The sequence below is a fragment of the Pteropus medius genome, unplaced genomic scaffold (genome assembly GCF_902729225.1).
Source record: "Pteropus medius unplaced genomic scaffold, Ma_sr-lr_union100, whole genome shotgun sequence".
Lineage (NCBI taxonomy): Eukaryota > Metazoa > Chordata > Mammalia > Chiroptera > Pteropodidae > Pteropus > Pteropus medius.
The window spans coordinates 21,135,765-21,159,179 of NW_024351730.1; the positions used below are offsets into that span (position 1 = coordinate 21,135,765).

The window sequence follows — 23,415 nt, forward strand, 5'->3', positions numbered from 1 at the left end:
TATTATTCCTAGGAAAATTCCATAGCCAGGTGACCACTGGACTTGTTTAGATGACTGCACTTTTCCAAGGGGTCTGTGGGGTGCCCACGTTGGGATTGTGGGGAAGAAGATATGGCTTGTGGCTTCCCAGAAAGTGACCAGTGTAACTTCATACCTGTGTAATTTCTCTGATTATCTGTAGACAAAAGTCTTGTCTGTGGCATCTGTGTCTTTATAGACAATGAGAAGGCTATAGTATATATATTGAAAGAAAATATTAGTTGTCAGATGAGGCATATATCTAGCTGATGTATTTGTATCTGATTCTTCTTCAGAGGCCTTATTAGATTTACAAAGAAGCCCCATGCTTTCATGCATCTGAGGTACGTAAGGTGCAGATGGAGAAGGAAGAATGACTAATGTGAGGATTCTGGGTGGACAGAATTAATCATTTATTTATCAGTAGTGTGTAGGCTTCTACGATGTGCCAGATGCTGTTCCAGGCCCTGGAATTAGATTTGCAAATCTATCACTTTGTAAATGGGATAAATTACAAATGCATATCCACATTGATAGTTAGAAGATAATATAGGAATACTTTTCTGTGTGACTTTTTCATATTTGACAGCACAGGTGAGCCGAAACAGACATTTGATATATGATGAGAGATCTTGGATTATTGTACCGCGGGAAAGTGGAGCCAATCTGTAAAGACAGGAGTAAACGGAAGGAATCATTTTCTGGGTGGTTTGTTGCACTGACTTTTTTTTTTTTTCCTTTGTTAAAGGCTGCAAGAGAGATTGTTATCTAAAAAAATATCATGGTTAGCAAAAATCAATCCAGTTCTTGAGTGAAAATTATAGTTTCTAAATTCTTAGACTTTAAGAACCAATCTGAACCAAAGATGTTTGAAATCAGACAAATCGAAAAAATATATCAGATGCATAAATGCAGGGCAAAATGGAAATAACACTTGTGACCTGGCAATGTATAGGCACTCTAGGGGGAGAACATGTGTTGTGCTTCAAAGAAAGGTTCCTAAATTAAAAAAAATAAAATAAAAAAAAAGTCTTTCCATAGGCCATTGTTACTGTCTGAAATTCCACCATTTGGAGATTCATTTCTCTGAGCCCAGGGCTTGTCCTGTATTAAAATATACATACTGTCTGACAGAGGTCATATATTAATTCCATGAGATGCAGAGTGGTGTTGTACAAAGGATGGTGGACTAAAAGTTGAAGGGGTTTAGTTTAAGTCTACCCCTGCTAGCAGGTATTAATTACTATGGGATGGACGAGGCAAGTTACTTAAGTCTTTAGCAGTCTTGTTTTAACAGCAGGCTAAAGGTGGACTTCTCAGAGTTGTAAGAATTAAATGAGGACAACAGCTGTCATTGCTACATACTTACATGACTATCCTACTGTAAATGAATTTATGCAGATCTTCTTACATGTCACCCAGCAGAGGCCTGAGTGTAGACTGAGTCAGGTAGAGAGATACTCAGGGACTTCTTAAACAGGAGAAAAGATCCTGAAGAGTGCAGTGGATGGGCTGGAGACAATATAACAACTTCTTTGCTGTGCCTAGAGCTGATCAGCAAGGGTGATGAAAGTTAAAGTTGAATTATATACTTGGACTTTTCTGTAAAACTGTCTTTCGGATCTTCTTCACCAGAAAGAGCTATCTTAATGAACTTCGGGTGTTCAGCAAATAATTGACCCTTTACATGTAGTTGAAAACAGAGTCCCACATTATATTGGAGCCTTGTTAGCCAATGGTTCTGGTGTTATTACATTTAAGAAAAGTTCTCCAAGCGTTCTGTGTTCTCACTTTAATTTTCCATTATTTTTTATTACCAGCTATGAACTTTTTCTGTAACCTCCATGCATTTACTTTAAAAATTGTCATTAAATTTTAAAATTAGACACTACTAGGTCACTTTGAGATATCATCATCCAGTAATATGTTTGCCCCGCATTCCCTGGGGCAAACAGGCAGAGAGCCAATGCTGTCATTCTGGAGTTGATAATACAGAAAAACAATTCAGAGTCAAATAAAGAAGAAAAGAAATTCACAAGCAAGAGAAAGAAAGGAAGGAAGGAAGGAAGGAAGGAAGGAAGGAAGGAAGGAAGGAAGGAAGGAAGGAAAAAAAAATAAAAAGAAAAGAAAAGAAAGGAAGAACCAGATTTGCAGGAGTGCAGAAGGAGGACATGTTTGAGAGAGTATCACTGACTGAAAAGAAATAACTTAAAAATTCTCTGAAAGAATCTAAAACTTGCAGTGAGTTACAAAACACAAACAAAAAAAGCCCTATTTCATTTGAAATGATAGAAGATGTCATGTAACTTGGAGTTATTGTCATTATTTGGTTATTAAAAAATCTTTTTTTAGCAGAAGATGAAGTGGAATTGAATCATGCTGATAATTCAGAGTTGAGAATTATGTACAGCTAAGTCTTAAGATACAGCTCCCCTCCACACCAGTTTTATCTCAACAAATGAGGGGAAAAAAGTAATGAAAGCTAGTGTGATTATATCAGACAAACAATAGTAAGATTTTTATCCTTTTTCGCAGTCCATTCACTACTCCTCAGTGGCCTGCCTCTGAGAGGCCTCTTCCCTCTGCAGATGCAGAGGTATCTTCGTCATGACCAGTGGGTGACTGTTTAAGCAGGTGTTTCTTCTCACACTTGCATAAAAATTTCAGCCTGATTCTGATTCTCCTAAGGACCTCTTCTTGTTTTCTTTGTGAAGAACCTCTTCTTGATGCTAACAGAAAAATTTATCTTTAAAGTGGATTAATTTATTAGTTATAGTATTATCCTCATCATTATAATTCCTCATTTAAAGAGTATCATTCACATATGAAGCCAAGCACATAGGACATTCCTCCCCATCTAAGTTAAAAAAATTATAAGCTATTTCAGGTATTTTATTATGATGGAAAATGGATTAGGAAAATATAGCTCTATATTTGGAGTTCTCATTTTTATATTTAAAGGCATTCCTGAACTGTGGCTGTTGGCAGACTTGTTAGTCAAGTCGTTTCTTGCTTTTTACACCTTTTGTATTTTCAAAATGGTAATATATTTATTTTTTATCACAAATCTAATACATGTACATTTTTAAAGAATCCATAAAGATATAACACACATAAATCAAAATACCACAAATCTGATCTTTTAGAACTATCCTCCCAGCAGTTTTTCTGTACATCTGTTTATGCATATGAAATATATTTTACAAAATGCTATCATACTATAACACTTAAATCTGCCTTTTTAAACTTAAAAACATAATATAGATGATCTTTTCATGCCATTAAATGTAATTATAGCATTTTAATAGCTACAAAATATTTAATAATCTATTACTGGCTATTTAAGTTATCTTCAAGTTTTTACTGTAAAGAAGTAAACATTTTTAGTATACTTTTGTAAGATTGCTTATTTCCTTGATGTAGATTTCTAATGGTGAAATATTCAAAAGGTTTTGTTATATGGTTGCCAAGTGGCCAGAAGGTCATTCTGGTTACTGCTGTCATCACCAGTATGTGGAATTGCCCGCCACACACATCCTTCACCACTGGGGATTCGTCTTTTAAATTTTGCCCCTTTGATAGATTATCAGATATCTCATAATTGGCTGTATTTGTATAAATTTGTTTAAATCATCTGTTAGTCTTAAAGTTGACTATATCTTAGGTCTTTGTATTTCTTTTAAGAATGTCACTTTTGGCCTTTTTTTCCTGTTGCACTGCCGTCTTTCTGTTGATTTGCGTAAGTTCTGTATATATTAAATTTTTTTTTTTTTGGGTTTAGAGTTTCCTTTTCAAAGAAAGAAAAATATTGTGTGATATGGAAAAAGATCTAAACTAAGAATCAAAAAACCTGGCGGGGGTGGGGGGTGTGTCTAATTAGCTTATATCGATGAGTAAGTCTCCTCTCTTGACCTCTCTTTTCTCAGCCGTATAAGAAGAGAATGAGCTTGATGCTCCCCGAAGTTCCTTTTAGCCCTGCTATCATCTAGAGTTGGCACATTCCCAGTTGGTAGCGTCTGTGGGATTTTGAACACTGAAGACTTAATTTCAGTGTGGCTGTGAAATGTTACTGCCCCCACTTTCCTTGAAAGGTTTTGTAGTTTATGCTTAAAGAGATCCCTGCAATGTGGGCCATTTTTATGGAAACTTAATGAAGGGCATAAGCCACGCAGATGTTTTAACCTGTTTTAACTGGTGATTTCCAGGCAATAGTAACAGAAGGCCTGCTGTGCATATGTATGAATTGGTTTGAGATTACAAGGGAGTGCAAGAACAGAGGGAGGGCCTGCCAGGAAGGGTAGATAAGAAACACTTTAATCCACAACCCTGGAATTAGAGTAGGAGTTTGGTAGCATAGCAGATATGCTTGGGCTGTTTGTTTATTTTTGTGGTTCTTCTGTAAAATGGAGTTTCCATGTTGAACAAAACTTAAAGGGAAAGTAGAGGGGTTGTATCAGTAGCACCTAATAATTTTACTGTGGAATAGAGAGTTAATTATAATTACAGGATCAGTTAAAAATATTCAGAGCTAACGGTCACTGTCAAACCAAGACTTTCCCACAGGAACAGCTCTTTCTGCCTTGCCCAGGCTCCCTACCGAGTAGTCCAGCATTAAGTGACATCTGTGGCACCTGTGTAAGGCATGGGATAGAAACTCCTGGATTCAGCCTCTAGTTGGCTTCAAAATAGTTGATTGTACACTATGTAAATTGTTAATTTCTAGCATTAGGTTGTGAGGCCAGTTCTGTGAGTGCTTGCTTCATAAAAACGAACTTGGGAGCGGTGCAGCCATGCCCAAGCAAAGCCCCTTAACTGTTTGTAACTTCTCTTTACAAAAGGATGGGAATAATTGGGAGATACTGTTATCCTACCAGCATCCGTCAATTTTCTTGTCAGACTTGAAAAAGAAGAGCTTTTGTTTTCTTCTCTACTTTTGTATACTGAGAAGTTTGTCCAAGACATGTGCTAGATGCACCCATACATCTGAAAATGTAGGCACGGAATGCATTGTTCTGGTTCTAGGTAGGGGACAAGAGCTAATACGGGGAAAGGTACAGTTTTCCTTTATTTGGTCCTATTATAAAGAAAATACAATATTATAGAAGACTTTGTGAAAATAGATTAAAAAATCAGTAACGTCGAGAGTAAAGGGAAGGGGGGAGGAAGGAAGTAGATAAGGGTACAAGGAGTCAAATACTTGGTAGTTGAAGGAAATTTAACTTTGGGTGGTGAACACACAGTGCAATATACATATGACATAGTATTGAATTGTACAGTTGAAACCTATTTGATTTTATTAACCAATGTCACCCCGATAATTTTAATAAAAAACCAGTAAAGTCACTACTTTAAATTTTGAAAATTCTCTTCAAGTTTTTTTCATATCATTTCTATTTCTGGCATACTTGCTATAATATAGTACATGAAATTTTCTAATCTTTTTTTCTTAATTAAAAATGTAAATTACTGACTTATGTTACTCATAGAAGAATGTAATTCATGTAAATTCAATATTAACTGGGCTTCAAAAAAATGAAAAAGATAATTCTTCTTCTCCAAAAATATAATTAATACTGGAATGTTCATAACTCTCTCATTAATGCCAGTATCCCTGTGCCCTGTATCTTTACCCTTCACATAAAGTAGAAAGTTGGAAATTTGGAAAATAGTATACTGATATTAAATTTAAGGATGACATCTATAAAGTTAGAGTAAAAAATTAACTTCATGGTCTTGTGACTGAGTTTTGTTTTTGTTTTGCTTTGTTTTTTGTATCAGAGATGATTGTTGACCATCAGATTGAGACAGGCCTTTTGAAACCCGACCTTAAGGATAAGGTGACCTATACTTTGCTCCGGAAGCACCGGCATCAAACCAAGAAATCCAACCTTCGATCCCTGGCTGACATCGGGAAGACAGTCTCCAGTGCAAGTAGGATGTTTACCAACCCTGATAATGGTAATGCAGGGGCCGACTGGCTGCTGCTCTCTTTACCAGCCTTACTCACTTTTACTCCATCTCTTGTCATTGTTTTTTTTTAACCTTTCTTCTTATTTCTTCTTTTCTCAAATTCATATGCCAAAGCCATTTCATAATGACACTTTTTGTCCAGTTGGGCAGGCTGGCAGTCCTGCTGGAAAGATTTCAGCAGTTATCGGAGAATGCAAATGCCAAGATGTCTTGCTTACTCCCTATAAATCTATTCTGATTGACTGAGGTAGTTTGATAATAATGCCATGATGAAACAACTGTATACTTGAGATGAATCCGCAAACCCATAGATTGTTGAATACATTGAGGAATATATTTTCGACATGGTAGTTTGTGAGAAGTAGGAGGACAGACTAAAACATGATAAATTCTCTGAAATCTTATATCATGAAGTGTTTGCTTGATATATGAGCTCGTGTTCAGCCCACAAATGACCATTCATCAAAATATGTCTCACTATTATTTTTCTGCTTAAAAAAATCTATTCTTTTGTTATATGATAATGATAGACGTGAGAATAATGATTCATGGTGGGATATTAACCTCATGATATAGCAATAGGAAAGGCACCGTGTCTTATTTATATTCTACTTTATTTACCAGAGTTTTCTGTAAAGTGTCTGTCTTCTGTATTATTGTCTCTTTTTTCAAATATACTTCATGGTTGGATGCCGTATGAGAGGGGAGACATTAATTTCCATGAAGTATGAAAAATGGAGGCATGGTGGAAAGATTTAATAAACGTTGAGCTGGTAGAAGTAGGTCTCTCCCATCCCACTCCCAGTCTTTTTTAGCATTAAGAGAAATGAGTAGATAAGGGAGCTTCTAGTTCATTGCCATCAGCTGCACTTTCAGAAAAACATAAAACATGCTGTCATAGAAAAGATGGGCTAAGTGAATTGTATAATCTGAATTCTAACTCAGCTGCTCCATTTATGGAAATTGGGTTTTCTGACTAAATATTAAAGTTAAGGGTAATTTGGAAGAAAGCTTCCTATTAGCAAACTTTCTCTGGTATATTTTGGAACCATTCCGTCATTGTAGTTTCTTAATGAATGTTTATTCTTTAAGTAAAACCAAATGAAAAGTTCAGTTTTATTGAGTGATTTATATATTGATTTAACTGCTGCCATAAATTTTTTAAAAAGCAAAACCAGTTATAAATAAATAATTAAAATAAAATTGCTATGTATAAAAAGCATTCGCCAAAGAAAGACTCTAATTTAGAACATTCCTACTACAATTTGATGTTTCTGCCATTACCTGGAAAATTGCTGCTAATTGGAAATGTTTTGATTTTGTGTTTTTTCTTAATTGTATTTTTGAAGAGAGGTGTTGTTTAATGGCTGAAAATGTTATCGAATGAACAGTTAATTATAACTAATGTCACAAATATTTCATTTTAAAAGTAACCCATGTTTTTAAAATTATGGCAATTTAAGTAAAGTCTATCTTTTATGCCTTATTTATTATCCTCTGTCTCACATAAAATGAAATTCCATGATTTGGAGATTTTTTTTTAATCGTGAAGAAGTTGGTAATAGTATAAAGCAGCAAGAAAGTGCATTACTTTTAAATATTGATATATTTGCAAAGAGGAGAAGAATGGAGAGGGTGCCTTCTACCAGTATGGTGTGAGCTTCAATTTTATGGAAGTGCAGGCAGAGTATAAATTAAGAACAGATGGGTCTTGGAGGCTGGTATCTTGTGTTTTAGAAAAAAGTATTTGGATGTGGAATACAACTAATGAGTTGATATCACTCATCACTTAATGCTTTATCCTATGGGTAGATCTCTGTACTTCAGAGGAAAGTTGAAATTGCTTTTGTCATTCCTCTTTTCTCTTATGAAATGTTATATATGCTGGGCAGAAAGCAAATAGGAAGGGCAGGCGGTTCTTTTCCTTTCCAGCTCTTCAGCTGATCAGCTTACACCCTGAAGCATGGAATATGATTAGGCCTTTTAAAACATGTTATTATTGGCGTTTGCTTACCTAACTCCTTTTAAATATCCGGAGGCAAGATTTGGCTTCGAGACATTCTATAGTAATGAATTTCATGTGCCTCCAAGATACAGTATTATAAATTTTCAAATGGCAAAGTTTTGGTTTTCTAGAGGCACTTATTCTTAGCTTAAAAGTTTATACAGTTACCTTTATATGTTAGCGTTTAACTACTTAGTATTTTTAACATTATAAAATGTTCTTAGAAGAAATTTCTAAAACAAAGAATTAAATAAAATAAAAAATAAAATTAAATTAAAAATAGAACCGTTGCTACTATTTTAATAAATCAGAATTTTATGTCTGTTGTAGTTAGAGCTAGATTCTAATATCTGCATGTGAAACCCAGATAAACTAAATCACCTTGCCTTCTATCATAGGCCACATAGACAGAATGACACTGTCAACTTTAGTTATGAGAGCAACTTATGTAATTAATAGATGAAATTTATGAAGATATTTTAGAATTGGAAATTTTTTTATTTCACAGTGGTGTGCTGGAGCCACCTCTTATGCTGGAGCCCTCTCTCTTTTTTTTCCATTTTTCACAACTTTAAGAGAATATTCTAACTATTCTGTACAAGTTGAAAATGCTGTATTCAGTTACAAATGTATCCTAAGTAAGGCTGAGCACTCTCCAGGCCTGGTCATGGTCACAGTGTGGAGCCGGTATCCCCCGGCTGGCAGGGACCGCAGTCACAACCCAGAAACTTCACATGCCAGCCAAGAACAGGTCGCTCTGAATCCAGGGCTTTTAAGACAAGATAGATGTGGGGATGAGAAATGGGAGCTACTGCCCGAGCGAGGCACAGCATTGAAAAACTAGATGGGGAGCTGGGCCTCCCAACCTGACCCCTCGCCACAGAAGACGGGCAAACCTGGGCTCTGCCCACAGCCCCCTCCTTGAAGCTGAGTGTGGCCGGTGTGTCATGGAGACAGTGGAGCCATCTCTTATCTACTCATATGAGCCAATTGTTATTAGGGATTTTGTGAACCAGTTGTTAAACATAGCTACTATTAAAAATTAAATTATATAAACAAATACTTAAATAATTATATTAAAAATAAAGGTAATACATAGTCCAAATCCATCACTTCTTACTTATTTTACTATAGCCTACGCTCTCGAGGTTATTTACATATATTATGTCTGTACAGTAGAAATATAAAATGATATGCCATTGTACATTTCTTCCCAGCTCTTCGTTCAGTGACTTCATGTTGATAATTTGAAATTGGCCATATTCACAACATAGAAATCAGCAGAGGCTACATATCAGGGCTTTATTTATTGTCAATTGTTTCTAGGCTTAAAAAAGTGATGGATAAAATGCTAATAGTACAGATTTAACTTAAAAGTGTGTAATATCGATAGCCAGTGTTTTTGTCAGCTTGGCTATCATAACAAATTACCATAGGCTGGGTGGCTTAAACAATAACGTTTATTTCTCATTGTTCTGGAAGCTGGGAAGTCCAAGATCAAGTTGCTGCAGATTTGGTTCTTGGGAAGGGCTCACTTCTTGGTTTGTAGATGGCCACCTTCTCACTGTATTTTCACATGGCCGAGAGAGATTATCTTTTTCCTGTCTCTTCTCAGAGCAGCACTAAGTCCATTCAAGAAGGCTCTGCACTTATGACCTACTTATCTCCCAAAGGCCCCACCTCCTAATATCATCACATTGGAGGCTGGGATTTCAGTATATGAATTTTGGGAGTATACAAACATTCAGTCCATAACTGCTGTTAGAATGTGAATAGCACAAGGAATTGAGGAAATATTCTTCTGGTATTGAAAAACCATTGTCCAATTTATCAAAAAAGTCACTGACATCTTTGACAAATGAATGAAGTCTGACATACATCCTCATTGTTTTGCTTTTGTCTTACTTGTTAGCATATGTGATAATAGATGTTCAACATGGATGTTTTAACTGTGTTTGTTTGTCAGTTGCCACTAATAGTTGCCTCCTGATAAAAGAGTTTGGTAAAAATCAACAAAAGTATTCTATGAGAATCAACTGGCCACATGCAATTTGCAAGACTATGGTATATTTTATTATTATTTGCATGTGTGCTGCACATCTTTTGTATCAGTAAAATTTACCCTCCCCCCCCCATACACCTGATGATTCTGTTTTCTTGAGAGCTGATTTTCAAACATTTACCAGCAAACTCTCCACCAGTTCACTCACTGTCTATTGTAGCTAAAGACTAACTCTCATGTTTAGGGTCCTCATGTAGCTTGAAGTTCTAGATGAATTAGTGTTTTTAAAAAGAAATGAGAAACATTTTGACTTGCAATAAATTAGAGAAAAATCTAGCTAACTTCCAATATGTTAATTATTACAGAATTGCCAATTGTCTGAGACATCTGTGAATTTTGGTGCACATGTTTGCCAGGTGCAAAATTTTAGAAAAGTGCTATAATTTCTCAATATATGAATTGAGGCATTTCTATAGAGTTAGTATTGCGCGAAGAAATTAATGAGATTATCATTTCCTCTGGCGTTAGAATTTCCTTTACCCACCCTATGTCTCACTATTGTTTTGGGTTGAACCATATGAAATCAACATTTTTGTGGGTAAGATAGAGTTGACTATTGGTAATTTTATTTGGTTCTGTTTAATAATTTTGCCTGAGATACTTAGGTAATAGTTTTGTATTATCATGGTTTACTATGAAAAAAAATAACATGTAAGCCTAGGAACATTCCTTGGTAGCATTTAAAAATTAAGTAAGATTTATTTAGTTTGCTTTTTACTTGAAAATGAAAAGTAACACTTGTACTTAATTGGTATTTATTCAGTACAAATTTAGTAAGATGTTTAAGACAAGGTTACCTGATGATTCTCTTTTAAAAAATCATAATTTCTAAGAGGATCTGATTTAAAAACTATCACTTATCATTTAAATGGATACTTTTAATATGTATGATCTAAGCTTACAAAAGATGAACGAGACCTGACTTGAGGACTGAGATAACTGCAAATCTTGATTTGAGTATTCAGCTTTCACTACCTTTGTGGAAATTTGGACAAAGTCATCATCAGTATGTCTGTTCTTTTCTTGGCTTATTCATTCCCCCGACCTCAAACTATCATAGAAATAAGTTCCTTGCCCTCTATGGTCTGGAAGTACAGAGACCTTAAACTGGAAAATGACTTTGGTTATCCAATCAGACCTAGATTTTGAATTTCATTTTTCCATAATACAATTTCATGACCCATTTTTCATTAGTATTTTTTCAATAAAAAATTGGAAAGATAATTTAATACTTAGTTTTGATGTCTGTAAAACAGAGGTAATGGAAATTTAATGGAGTAATATATGTAAAATGTTTAGAATGGTAACTGGCACGTAGTAATTACTCAACAAATGATATTAAATTATATATAATATGTTTAAACACAACTAAGGAAGAAAAGCACGTATTTAGTAAGAGTGGTTTCTAGAATGGTATTTGTTCCGTAGCTTACTATTTGGGAAGAAACTCATGGATACAGTACTGATTTATTTCCTCTGCCCTTAGGTAAATGATACCAGTACTGTTTCATCACCAGTGGGAGAGGAGGGAGCCTTTTCATCACAGGCTTCTTACAGAACATCACTTCCTACCACCAGTCATTAGTTTTACTTTTTGCTGTATAGCTATCAGAGAAACCCTAAGCCACACTGAGAATCTGAGATTTAAATGAAAAGTTGAAAAAGGTGGCAGCTCCAGGCCAGGGCAGTCGGTTCCTAGGCCTCGGGCTGCTCCCTCCATGCTTTCTCCTGGTGCGATATGGCATCTTCTGTGTTTGTTGCAATATTCACTACTCCTGATTGAACCTCTGGGGTTTATCTTCAATTCACCACTTTTTTTCCCCTGTCAAGTATGAGAAATGTGATTCGCTTACTCCCACCACTTGTTACCGCCACTTACTTTCTGTCTGGATTCCTCTTTTCAGTGTTATCTACCTGGCAGAATGCTGCTTCCTAGTTCTCTATCATACTACTGTTTCTGACATAAGCACACACCACCTTTAGCTATTTTAAAAAGTGTAATCTATTGCTATTACCTACGGTAAGATAGTGGTTAACAACATTGAATGAACAATGGAAAGAAGTCTCTCTCTCTTTTTTTTGTCGTTAATGGTAATTCTAGGCCCCATTGAAATGTCACTGGGATTAGCTAGGCTCTTGTTGCTTTAGATCTGGTTTGAGATTAGGTATATTCAAGCTATTTGGTTTGGCTATTAGATCAAGCTACCTAGATGCTGACATGTGGTGGATCTGGCTGGGACCATTGCCAGGTTTGGCAGCTTTCTCAGGCTCTTTAGAGATTCTTAGCTTTTTGTAGGAGTTTGGATTCCAGTTTATCCGAGTTGTCTCTGTCTGGGTGGTTCTACTTTGTGGCTGCCCCTCTTCCCTCCACCCCATATCCTTAAATTCAGACCCAGTCCCTAAATCAATGGGTAAAACAGGCATATCCCCAACTCCCCTCAAAGATTCTGTTCCTCTGAAGCAGGCCACCGTGCTTCTCCAGTTCTGAGATAGGTCCGTCAACAGGCCCGCATGACCTTATGATGAGTCATTTCCCCAGGTGCCTTTCTGCATGCGATCAGCTCTCTCCAAAAACCAAGAGCACACATTCATCTGTTTTGTTCAGGACTCTAATTCTGCATTTATTTGCACAGCACAGATGAATGTTCTGGACAGAACCCAATGAATGATCAAGCTCTTCTCAGTCTTTGATTAAATGAGCCAATCCATTGAAAGTTTCTAAAAAAGTACCTGAAATGAAAGTGTTTCCTTATAACAGTAGCTATTATTATTGTTTTTATTATATCTCTAATTCATCTATCAGATTCCCATTCTTATCTTGCTTTCTTTTCCCCAGGCAGGTGACTGATCTTCCAGATTTATAATGTTCCGATTTTTAAATAAATAATAGCACATTTTTCTCCAAGGGTCATTCTCTCCTAGTATTTGGTATTCTAGTCTGCTCTTTATGACAATTAAGAGTCAAGCATAAGGGACATAACAAAAATGAGTATTTAGATATTGACATTAAAAGCCTACTTTATAATCTTCTTGAGGATGTGGTGCTATCTATTCCAAAGGCTTTATTCTAATCTTGGACTAATACTTAGAAGTAATGTGCTTTTGAGCAATTTACATAATCTTCTTGAACTTTAGTTTTTATATCTATATAATAAGGGTAGTAATGTATACAACCAGGAGTGAAAGTAGTTAATAAGTATAACAAGAGCTACCACTATAAAGAACAGCTATTGGTTCAGCTATTAAAGTAGAAGTACTTTAAGGGGCAAATTTAGTGTCTTTCAGATATAAAACTGAAGACAGAGCTTCAATTCCCACCATTATTTTGTATTCTATTATTTTCTGTGTCTCTCAGTTTTTTTTCTCCTACCACTCCATATATGAAAACATTCTTGGTGTTTTATTTTTAAAACAGTGATATATTCATTATCAACTTTACAGATGCCAAATAATACATAATGAGGTATCACTCATGAGCTTTATAGTATTTTTAATTTAAAGTATAAAAATTGGTCAGTATGTCTGAGCAATGACAGTTTTTAGCTATTAATAAATAATATATGTATACCAGGACGATACTGTGAAATAAACATATTTAAAAATTTTGCTAATTGCCAGTCTATTTTACATAGCCAGCATCTGTGATAGAGTAAAAGAATGGAGTGATTCTCTTTGTGTTATCCTACCACATATGAGTACCCTCCTCTCTATTTCTCCCTCTCTGGCAAAGCTATATACTTAAAGTGCTCTTCTCTGATTTGCTGCTGTGAACCCTGAGTAAATCTTCCATGGCTTGAGTTCCTTGATAGAGCCACCCGTGCAAAATCTTGTTTTTCCAAACTTCGTCTTGTTCTAAGAGCAGATAGGAAAGTAAGTAGGTGTAGAACTGGGACCATATCCTGGTCTCTATGAAAGAGAAATGGAAGAGTGGAGGGAAAGATAGGAAAATGCGGAGAAAGGAGGAAAAGCAAAATAAAGACGTGAGATGTGAGCACTGTGGACTCTTTACCATGTCTTCCCAAAAGAAAAAAAGTGGGAGTAAAGTTAAAGTCTTCCAAGAATGGTTAAGCATGCATCATTCTACTCAAATTGTACTTCAGTACAAATACAGAGGACGAAAAGGAGACCTTTTCAGATTTGCGAAACTTATTTCGTAAGAATCAAGTTTTGAATTTGAAAATGAATTTTAAGTAGGCCAAGGTTGCTGTCATTACTGTTCTCTAACACTCTTTAGGTTGTGGAACAAAGGAAATGTCATTCCATCTGTGATCTTACTAGTGGTGGCACTGAAAATACCTCCCATTAATTGGGCACCTATTGTATACCAGGCATGTTCTCTGTGATGTTTCTAATGTATCTACCATTGTTTCTACTTGAAGATGAAAAACCTGAAGCTCAGAAATGTAAAATAATTTGTCTAAGCATGAGAAATGTGTTTAATAACAATATGCTAATTCAACTATAATGGGTAATGAGCTTCCTCAACCGTAACTTATTTCCTACACATCAGTGAGTCCAGGTTCTTTTAGTAATCATGTGACGTTGAAATGCTCCGGAGGTGATTCTCTATTAGGCAGGAATGCACACCAAACGTGGCAGTCAGTTGTCTTTACTGACTTTCCAAATAGAAATTTCTAGGCATGTATTTATAAGTGAAATATTGCTGTACTATTGGATTAAAGTTCTTGTCTAACTACCAGTGTGGAATGCATAGTTGGGCTAATAACAATTTGAACATACAACAGTGCAATCCTGAAAGAGTCCTAAAACTTCAACATGAGTGAGATTAATTTTCTTGTTAATAGGACTATAAAAAAATCATTTTGCTGGGGCAGTATTTAGGTCTCTTTGCATGATATAAGTAGAGACACCTTCCTCACTTGAACAAATTTGGGATCCATGGTTTTGGACAAGTCAATTCTCAAGGGAAACATGAATCATTAGAAAAAGTTCTCCTCACAACATCTTTTTCTGCTGTCTAGATATTGGAAACCATTACTCAAAAGTCTTTAGAGCTATGTCTTTTCCCAAGTCCCAATCTTATAAACCAGTTTTCACTTTGTTTCACCTTAAGTCAGGCAAAAGTGATTTAAAAAGAACATGTAAAATAGTAGCAAAGCTAAGTTGTTTGTTTTGTAGCTTATGTATAGAAGAGATACAGTAAAAGCATTATTTGGAAAAGATGTATAATAATATATCATTACCATGGTATAATTATAGAAAGTTTGGCTCCAGCTTTGGGAACAAATTTTCAAAATTTTATCTTTGGAGTAAATTTGTGTAGAGGAATGAAGCAACAGGAAAGGGTTACAGAGTTTGTATCTCTTTCTGCACGAAGTACGCATAGTATCCAACAAATCAAAATGTTGGAATTTGCCAGTATAAGTAATAGATGCCGTGAGCTTCCCAGTTTTCATGAGGGTAAGCAGCCAGATGGCTCCAATCATCTTTGCTAAAACACAGACGCCAAGTCTCTATGGGCAGTTTCATTTTCATACTTGTCCTTGGGGCCAGGTTCTTTGCTTGTATGTGCTAGGCACCATTCCACTGTCCCCTTGATGGTGAGGCTTATTGTCAGTGGAGACTGTCTTTGCAAAAAGGAGTTTCCAACGTTAGTTCTCAATAAATAACACATCGACATGTTGAATAGGGGAGAGCGAAGCTATTGGCGAAAGTTAGTCATTAGCACCTGAGTTTGGGGGCGGCTGCTGACCTCTTGTATTTACTTTAGGAGCAAGCCATGGTGTATCAATGAGCCACATACTGATCAGAAGCTAAAGAATGCGAACACCCTTTTGAGTTTACTTTGCATTATCAACCTTTGTCAGTTCTCACTGATCTGGAATTTCAGTAGTTTCTTGCTTGGGCCTAGGTAAGTGGCTGCCAGTTGTCTAGCTTCTTTCATTTCCTTTAGCTATGCCTGCAAGAATATTGGCTCATTATGCAGGTCTCTAGGTCGTCAAAAGAAATAGGAGGTGAAATTTGGTCAGTATGAAAATAAATGTTTCCAAATGCCTCCTTCTTGACAAAAGCAATTTTGGAATAATCTCAACTGGTTCATTTCTCTTTATCATTTTTCTTAGTGCAATAAAGAGTTGCAAAGACGTTCAATTATGGGAAACAATTAAAAATTCAGATTGCAAAGAGAAGACATCAGATTTGCCTCAAACAGGTGCTGGCACAGATGGCCTGCTCACAAGTGCTGGCTTTATTTACAGCACTTAAACACAGACAGATAAATTGACAAAAATGTTTTTAGACTTTATAATGTGCCGAATGCCCGAATTTGGTCATAAACCTGCATTAACTTGTAAATGACTCAATTTAAACTTGACCTCTCAAGTCACCAGTAGCCTTAAGAAGACCATTTGTCTGCCCTGTCATTTGAACATTTGTGTGAATAGATTATTTAATCTTTGCTGTTGCTTTGTGCCTTCTTTGAAGGATAATGATGCCACCTATTTCTTACTAGCCTTGGAGTGAGACATTTGATGAGAAAAGCAAAATAGATGACATGAACCCCAATGAAACTCTCTTCAGGCAGAAGTTAATGATACTCTCCAGTTGATGAAGAATATCTGGAGGAACCATACTATAAATTTAGCCCACATCATTATTCTGTCTTAAATGTGGTCTAAGATTTAGCATTGGCACACCAAATATTAAAATTATAGTAAAATAAATATTAAAAGGCACCAGAAAACGAGGACTAATATGCATTCTGAATGGATTTGTAGTAAAGTATTGATTTATAAATATCCCAGTCTCATGTTTCTGAAGGACTGAAAAACAGGAAAAGGAAATTGAAAAGCAGTTTTGTATTCACCAAGGAAAATATTTCAGAATTAGAAGTATGAAATGCTGCTTTCTGCCTTTGCACAGGGGATCCACAGAAGGGTCTGCTAGGTAGATTGTAAGAAAGCTCCTTACTAGTATAACATTCTGCTCCCTATGTTTCACAAAACTGTGTAACTTCCTTATGTGTGTGCTTCTGTGGCGCAAAATTATTAACAGTCTTGATCTTACATCTTGAGATTAGTGTTCATTATGTGACTCTTGCCTCTGGATACAATCTGTGTTTTATGTATTAGAACCGCAGGGCAGATTATCCACTAGTACTTGGGGAACTGTAACGACTGAATGTCATTTTTTTAAAGCTTTTTTAATTCTGTGTTGGGATTTGTTCCATCAAAGGATGTAGGGTCATGGGAGGGGGTGTGTGTCAATGTAATATGTCATTTTTCTCCTTTAACCCGCTTGTGTGATTTGCTTTAGTATTTTTTTCTTCTTAATTAATGCTTCCATCCTCATCTTTGCTGTGGCTGCTCATGTGTCCTCCTCCTCCTCCTGTCTTCTGCTTCTGACACTAAAGCCCGCAGCCCGCTTGAGAACTCAGTGCCCTGCCTAGCAACCCGCACCTTGGACGATGACCCTCGAGTGCGGCGCACTCCCAGCGTGGGATGGCTAAGTAAGTCAATGACTGGGGGAAGGGCAAGGATGGTTGTGGGTAGCGGGAGGGCAAGATGATTGGGCTCATGGCTCCTGAGTTCAGAGCATCCTCAAGAATGCCTGGAAAGACAAGGCTTATAGACTCCTAAACTCATGGTTACTGACTTATTCCTTCTACTACCAAAGGGTGCAGTTATAATGTATTCTCTGGGTGACTTGCTCTCCTGTATTCAACCTGAGTACCTTGTTAGGCAGTGGAAAGAGTTTGAGATGCAGGGTTAGGCCTGGCACTGGCAGCGTTCTCTCCGTGGAGTGCTTCTCGGAACCTGGTTTCCTCACGAGTGTACTGATGCTGGAACTTCTCACTTCAGAGGATTGTAAGGAAGATGCTTGAGGTGAGATCTTTGAAGGTGGTTCGAAAGCATTCAAGGGCTGGGTAAGAGGAAGAAGTTGCTAAGTTAATGGTGTCCAAAAAAACCCAACCGAATACCCATTATGTGCCAGAAAGGAAGTAGGTGCTATGGACAATGAAAACATAGCATAAAATGGGATCTTTATTTTTTTAAATAAAAAGCTTTGTTAAAGAGATAAGATTTATACTTCTCTACTACAAATTTGGATTTCTAGAGTATAAGACTGAGTTAATCTTGCTAGCATAGGATTGTTGTAAGAATTAAATTAAAAATCTGTAAAATGTTTACTATATTGCTCAGTAGTCAGTAAGTCTAGCATTACTGTTATTAGCAAAGTGCTTATAGGAATTGCTTAAGAAATTGTAGCTGTTCTTATCTTCTGAAAGTTTTATTTATCCCATGTCAGACATCCTAGACCCTAAAATGTTGTGGATAAAGCATCAAGAAAATTGGCCAAAATGTTTAGTTTGTCAATAATGTGGAAATACAGTAACTATTTGGAAATCAACCTAAGATCACACCTTGGGTTAGTCATGAGAGAAGATTTTTTTTATTGTCTATTTATATGATATAGTCTCTTCTTAAACAAATGGCTTCGATGTATAATCTTAATCACCTTCTCCCGGGCTCCTTATTACCTACCACATCAATTCAATAAATTTAATATATGCATATTAAATAACGAAGGTATATGAAGTGATGTTAAATCCTGCTGGTTCTGCCTACCTATCCAACCTAATTTTCAACTTTTCTCAGTATGAATCTCTAGTCTAATCAGCTTGTCTTTTGCCTTTTGGCTTATATTGTGGTAAGTTTTACTTCCGTGCCTTAGTTGATTCCTCTGCTCTTCCAAGAATGCCTTTTTAAGAATGCCTAGCCAGAACTATTCAGTAAAGTCTGAATGAAGTTTTATCTCCTTTATAAAATAGATCTAGTAAACACAGAAAATTTTTCCAGGTCTTAAAATTTCATAGCTCCTGTTGTCTGTGCGTCACAATTGAAGATTTACTATATATTGTTTGATGTTCTCTGATGCTTCACTGTTTGTATTGTTTTTCATTTCAATTACATTAAAAAGCTCCTTTAAGACAGAGGCCATATCTCACGCTTTGTGTCTCCTTCAATGTAGTGTAGGTACTTGAATCATGGGAGTTGTACAGTAAACAATTATTGATCCTTGACACATCGATATTTCATTAAAAGCAACCAATAACCCAGTTTTCACTAGGGCCCACTTGGGTCACAATAAACTGTTAACCAGAAGTGAATATTGTTTACCTGCAAAAAGTATTTCCCTGTATTTCTGCTCATCCTGGTCTGATGTATTTGATTTCCAGTTTATTCTAATAGTTAAATGTGTAATTATTTTTCAAAAATACTGCCAAAAATATCAGCTAAAACACAGGTTTGTGACCAAGGTTTTAATAATTTAATCTTTCAATATTAGCAAGATATTTTCAGGCTTAGTATAATTTACAGCAACTATTTTACAGCAACTACCTTTAAAAAGCTACATTTAAGGTTGCTTTCAGGGGGGGAGTAAGCTCTCATCATTTTTACATTGTGTTTCTAATCTTAGTTGTCACCTGAGACGGATGTGAGCTTACAGCTCTTATCCATTTCAAATGCTGCCAAGATATTGAATTAGAAATTGGAACAAAACCAAAACTGATTTCCTCGTACAGATCTTACCGTCTGGTCTGAAACCAAGCTGGGCTACTGAAAACAAAAGAGAAGCTTTTACCTCTACTTTTCAGGACAAACTAATACTCATCTAAATGCTTTGGCAGTATTAGAGTGTAGGAGCAGACGCTATGTGCTGGGTCCAGAATGGCCCTTTACTCTCACGCTTACCTGTGAATTCAGTTTGATGTCTTACAGCTGGCATCTTCTGAGCCCTTAGAAATCACTTGTGGCCTTTTGTGGTTATTGGCAGTTGAGATCAGCTGTTCAGATTCTTAGGCCTTAACTTCAAAGAAGGAAGTGAGGTTTGGGTTTTTTCCTGCCATCTTCTGCACATTCTGGCATCTGTCTTCACTTTGCTTTGTGTTGTGTCCATCTATCTACTTTTTAAACCTACCAGGCAGGGATCTACTGGTTCAGTTCCGTGTTTTGCTTTGTAGATACTTATCCAGTGTTTCATATTATTACTATCCCAGGTGTAATATTAGATAATACTATTTTTTTTTTCTGTGAAGAAGAATCTATAACTAGATTTTTATTTCATCCTACAACCAGGTTACATAGTTAATGTTAGAATTTAAGGAACTAAATTGTAAGTGGAACTCTTGCTTTAAAAAAAATCCTTATGTTTTTATTTCCTCTTGAGCATTTCTGGAATTAAGCAATTAGAGTCTTTCAACTGTTGGAAAGTTTACTGACTAAATAAAAAATGATAATTTTCTGTGGCTCTAGAGTTTTCTTAAAATGTTTTAGAATTTATTTAGAGAAGCAGTGAACCAGTGAGTTCACTTTAATAAGTTCAAGTCAATAGCTACTCACTGAGCTCTTACTCTTCTAGTTCCATAGTCCAGTTGGAGAGAAGGAGATGAGGGAAGTTCACAGGTAACAACAATTGAGAGAGGCAATGGTAAGTGCCACTAGAAGAGGACAAGGGAGACGTTTTTGTCTACTCTCTGAAAATGTTTACGAGAAGAATGGATAGTGGGGCATACAAAGAGAATTGGGAAAATAATTCTTCTTAAAGGAAAGAGACTTTTCAATGGGCCTTAAAGGATGGGTTGTAATTCCATAAATGGAGATTGTGAGAAAGGCAGGTAAGACATTGAAAGGTGATGCTAGTCTGAGAGAAAACTATAAAAGCAATCAGGTTGTCGAGAAAGTATCAAGGAGAGTTTGTGAGATGTAGAGTAAGTTGGCATATTTGATTAGTAAAGCCAGCATGAAAATGGAACATGTTGGGGTTAAGGTGACATAGTAATTGAGCAAGTGAGCCGTTTTATGCAAGGTCTGTGAAAGAGTTTCAGCATGGTCAGTCTGTGTACTAGGGAAATTAATCTGCCAGGGTTATTTGAATGGAATAGAATGGGGAAATGCCTTAGGTAGGGAGAAAGTGAGAAGGTCCTTGCAGTAGACCAAATGGAGAGAATGAGGATCTGGGCTAGAATTGTGACTGTGGAAATAGAAAGAGGGGGATAATGCAAGAAATGATATCGAGATGGCATCTGGAGGCCTTGGCAACTGATCAAATGTTAGGAGGGGAAGAAGAAGGAACCAGGTTTTGAGCTTGCAACCAGGGAGATGATAGGAAACCGTTCATGGAAAAAGGTAATGGGATTTACAAGTAACGACACCTCAGATTTCTCCACTTGTTATGTATGCTATGACCACCTTGGAAGATATATTTCATTAAGAGATTTTTAGATGATTTATCATGGCCCAAAACTCTTTTACATCTCTGCTTTGTTATCACATTCTCACCTTAGTTTTTCAGATCCATCTAAACCTAACCTTGGAATGGAGAATTACCACCACAGCACAGCTATTTTTATTGCTTGTTGAATTTAGAGTGTTTTTATCTGGATCCCAAGCATTTCACCTTCCATACCTGTGTTCCTTTTTTTTCAGCAGGTTCAAGATCTGGGCTTGTTCTTGATTGTAAATATTATTTGGGTCATTTATTGTACCATTCTCACATATATTTTTGGCTTTTTAAAAGGCAAAAGGAAATCCAAGAACAACTTTCAAAATTCTCTCACTATAGCTTTTCATAGTCATAAATTTCAAAAGATTGTAGGAAATAAAATATTTCGGCAACCTGACATCTACTTTCAGACTTTTGAGTTAACATAAGACATTCAGAAAACTTATGTAGTATCCAAGAAGGAGTTAAAACATTCTTCAAATGCAGACAATGCAGAGAATCCAAGTGGAGAAAAAAAAAGAAACTTAGAAATTCTGTTATATGTCAGAATACTGGGAAATTGGAGGAGATTTCAAGAGGCACAGATTTGGAAAATCTTTGACAATCTGCTGGAATTATAAAATAGAGTTCCGTCCCCCTACTCCCCGCCCCAACACGGAGAGTTTGAGATTTGTGAACATTCAAACTTGTGCTTTGCAAAATGGTAATATGTGAACTGTGTTCATGTTCACACTCATCCTCTCTTCACCCAGTCTTTCCCTTTTCCTAACCTTCCTATTCTTTACCATCTCTCTCCCTTCTTTTAGACTTGGAACCTTAGAGTCATCTTTGATTATGCACGCTCTCTACTCTTCTACCTTGAGTGAAACACTACATCTGTTAAATGTTTCCTCTGTACTGTTGCTTGTCTCCTTTCTAGTCTTACTGTCATTGCTTTTGTTCAGGTCCTTATTTCTTCTTGTTTCCTCTAATTCAATAGCCTGTTATCTGGCGTCACTGTTTATAGTTGGACATAAACAATTGTGTCTGACACTTTGCTTTCCAGTAAATCTTATCAGACCTGGCCGATAAGTTACCTTGTCCTATGGAAATGGTCGATGTCTGCATCTCAAACGACATCCAGATCCCTGGGTCTGGCATTCAAGGACCATTGCACAGTGACCTAAAGTTGAGTAAGCAGTATTTCATGCTATTATATTTCCCTTTATTTATACTACGTTCGGCAGCTCCCTACCATTACTTGAATTTGCTAGGTGCTTCCCTCTGTTAGTGTCTTTGCCTTGGATATTCTTTCCACTTGGAATATACTTCTTTCTCCTGAGACTTTTTGTTAAAATTCAGCCAATCCTTCAAGGTCCATGGTTTCCTTTAAACCTTCCCACTTTGAGATACTCTGTACTGATCTTGAACTCTGAAGGTGTCCTTTTCGAGACTCCTCACATGACATTTCTCTCATTCTGTTTTGTGTTATACTGTGTGGGTACATATCTCATTGCTTCTGTTAACTATATATTTCTTAAGATCAAGACCTGTGTCTAATTCATTTAAGTACGCTCTGTCACAGGGATGGTCAAAAGACCAAATCTCACCTGCCTCTTGGTTTTGTAAATAAAATTTTGCTAGAACACAGCCATGGTCATTAGTTTATATATTGTCTATGGCTGCTTTCATGTTACAATGGTAGAGTTACATAGTTGCAACAGAGATCATATGGCCTACAAAGCCTAAACTATTTACTAGCTGCTCCTTTACAGAAAAAGTTTTCTGACCTTGCATTATAGTTCTGGTTCTCAAAGTGGGGACGGGGGAGCTCTGGGTATCCTTGAGACCCTTTCAGAGGGTTTGAAAGGTCTTTGGATTTTCTTTCTATTATTCAACCAAAACAACATATCTCAACAGATTGAGCACAGAAGCAGACATGGGAATCCAGCTATATTTCATTAACCCATACATTTAAGTGATTTGTAAAAATGTGAAACAATGCCATTTTTTGCGCTAAATTTTTTGTCTTGAAAAAGTTATTTTTTATAAAATACATTACTTATGTTAACATACAATGGGTTTATTAATGTTATTTAAATTAATAGATTTAGTTTTAATTTCTAATATGGTA

General features: G+C 36.3%; 1 protein-coding gene across 9 annotated transcripts in view; it reads left to right on the forward strand.

Annotated features, from left to right (window-relative positions):
- The window catches only part of SLC4A4 (solute carrier family 4 member 4), a 357,503-nt gene that overhangs the window by 185,904 nt on the left and 148,184 nt on the right, over positions 1-23,415 (forward strand). For 8 of the 9 annotated variants that reach the window (XM_039845398.1, XM_039845397.1, XM_039845399.1 and 5 more), the window contains one exon: positions 5,797-5,976. In XM_039845398.1, the coding sequence (XP_039701332.1) occupies positions 5,797-5,976 (180 nt within the window). The remainder of the gene's footprint in view (positions 1-5,796; positions 5,977-23,415) is intronic. The other variant, XM_039845402.1, reaches the window with a different exon arrangement.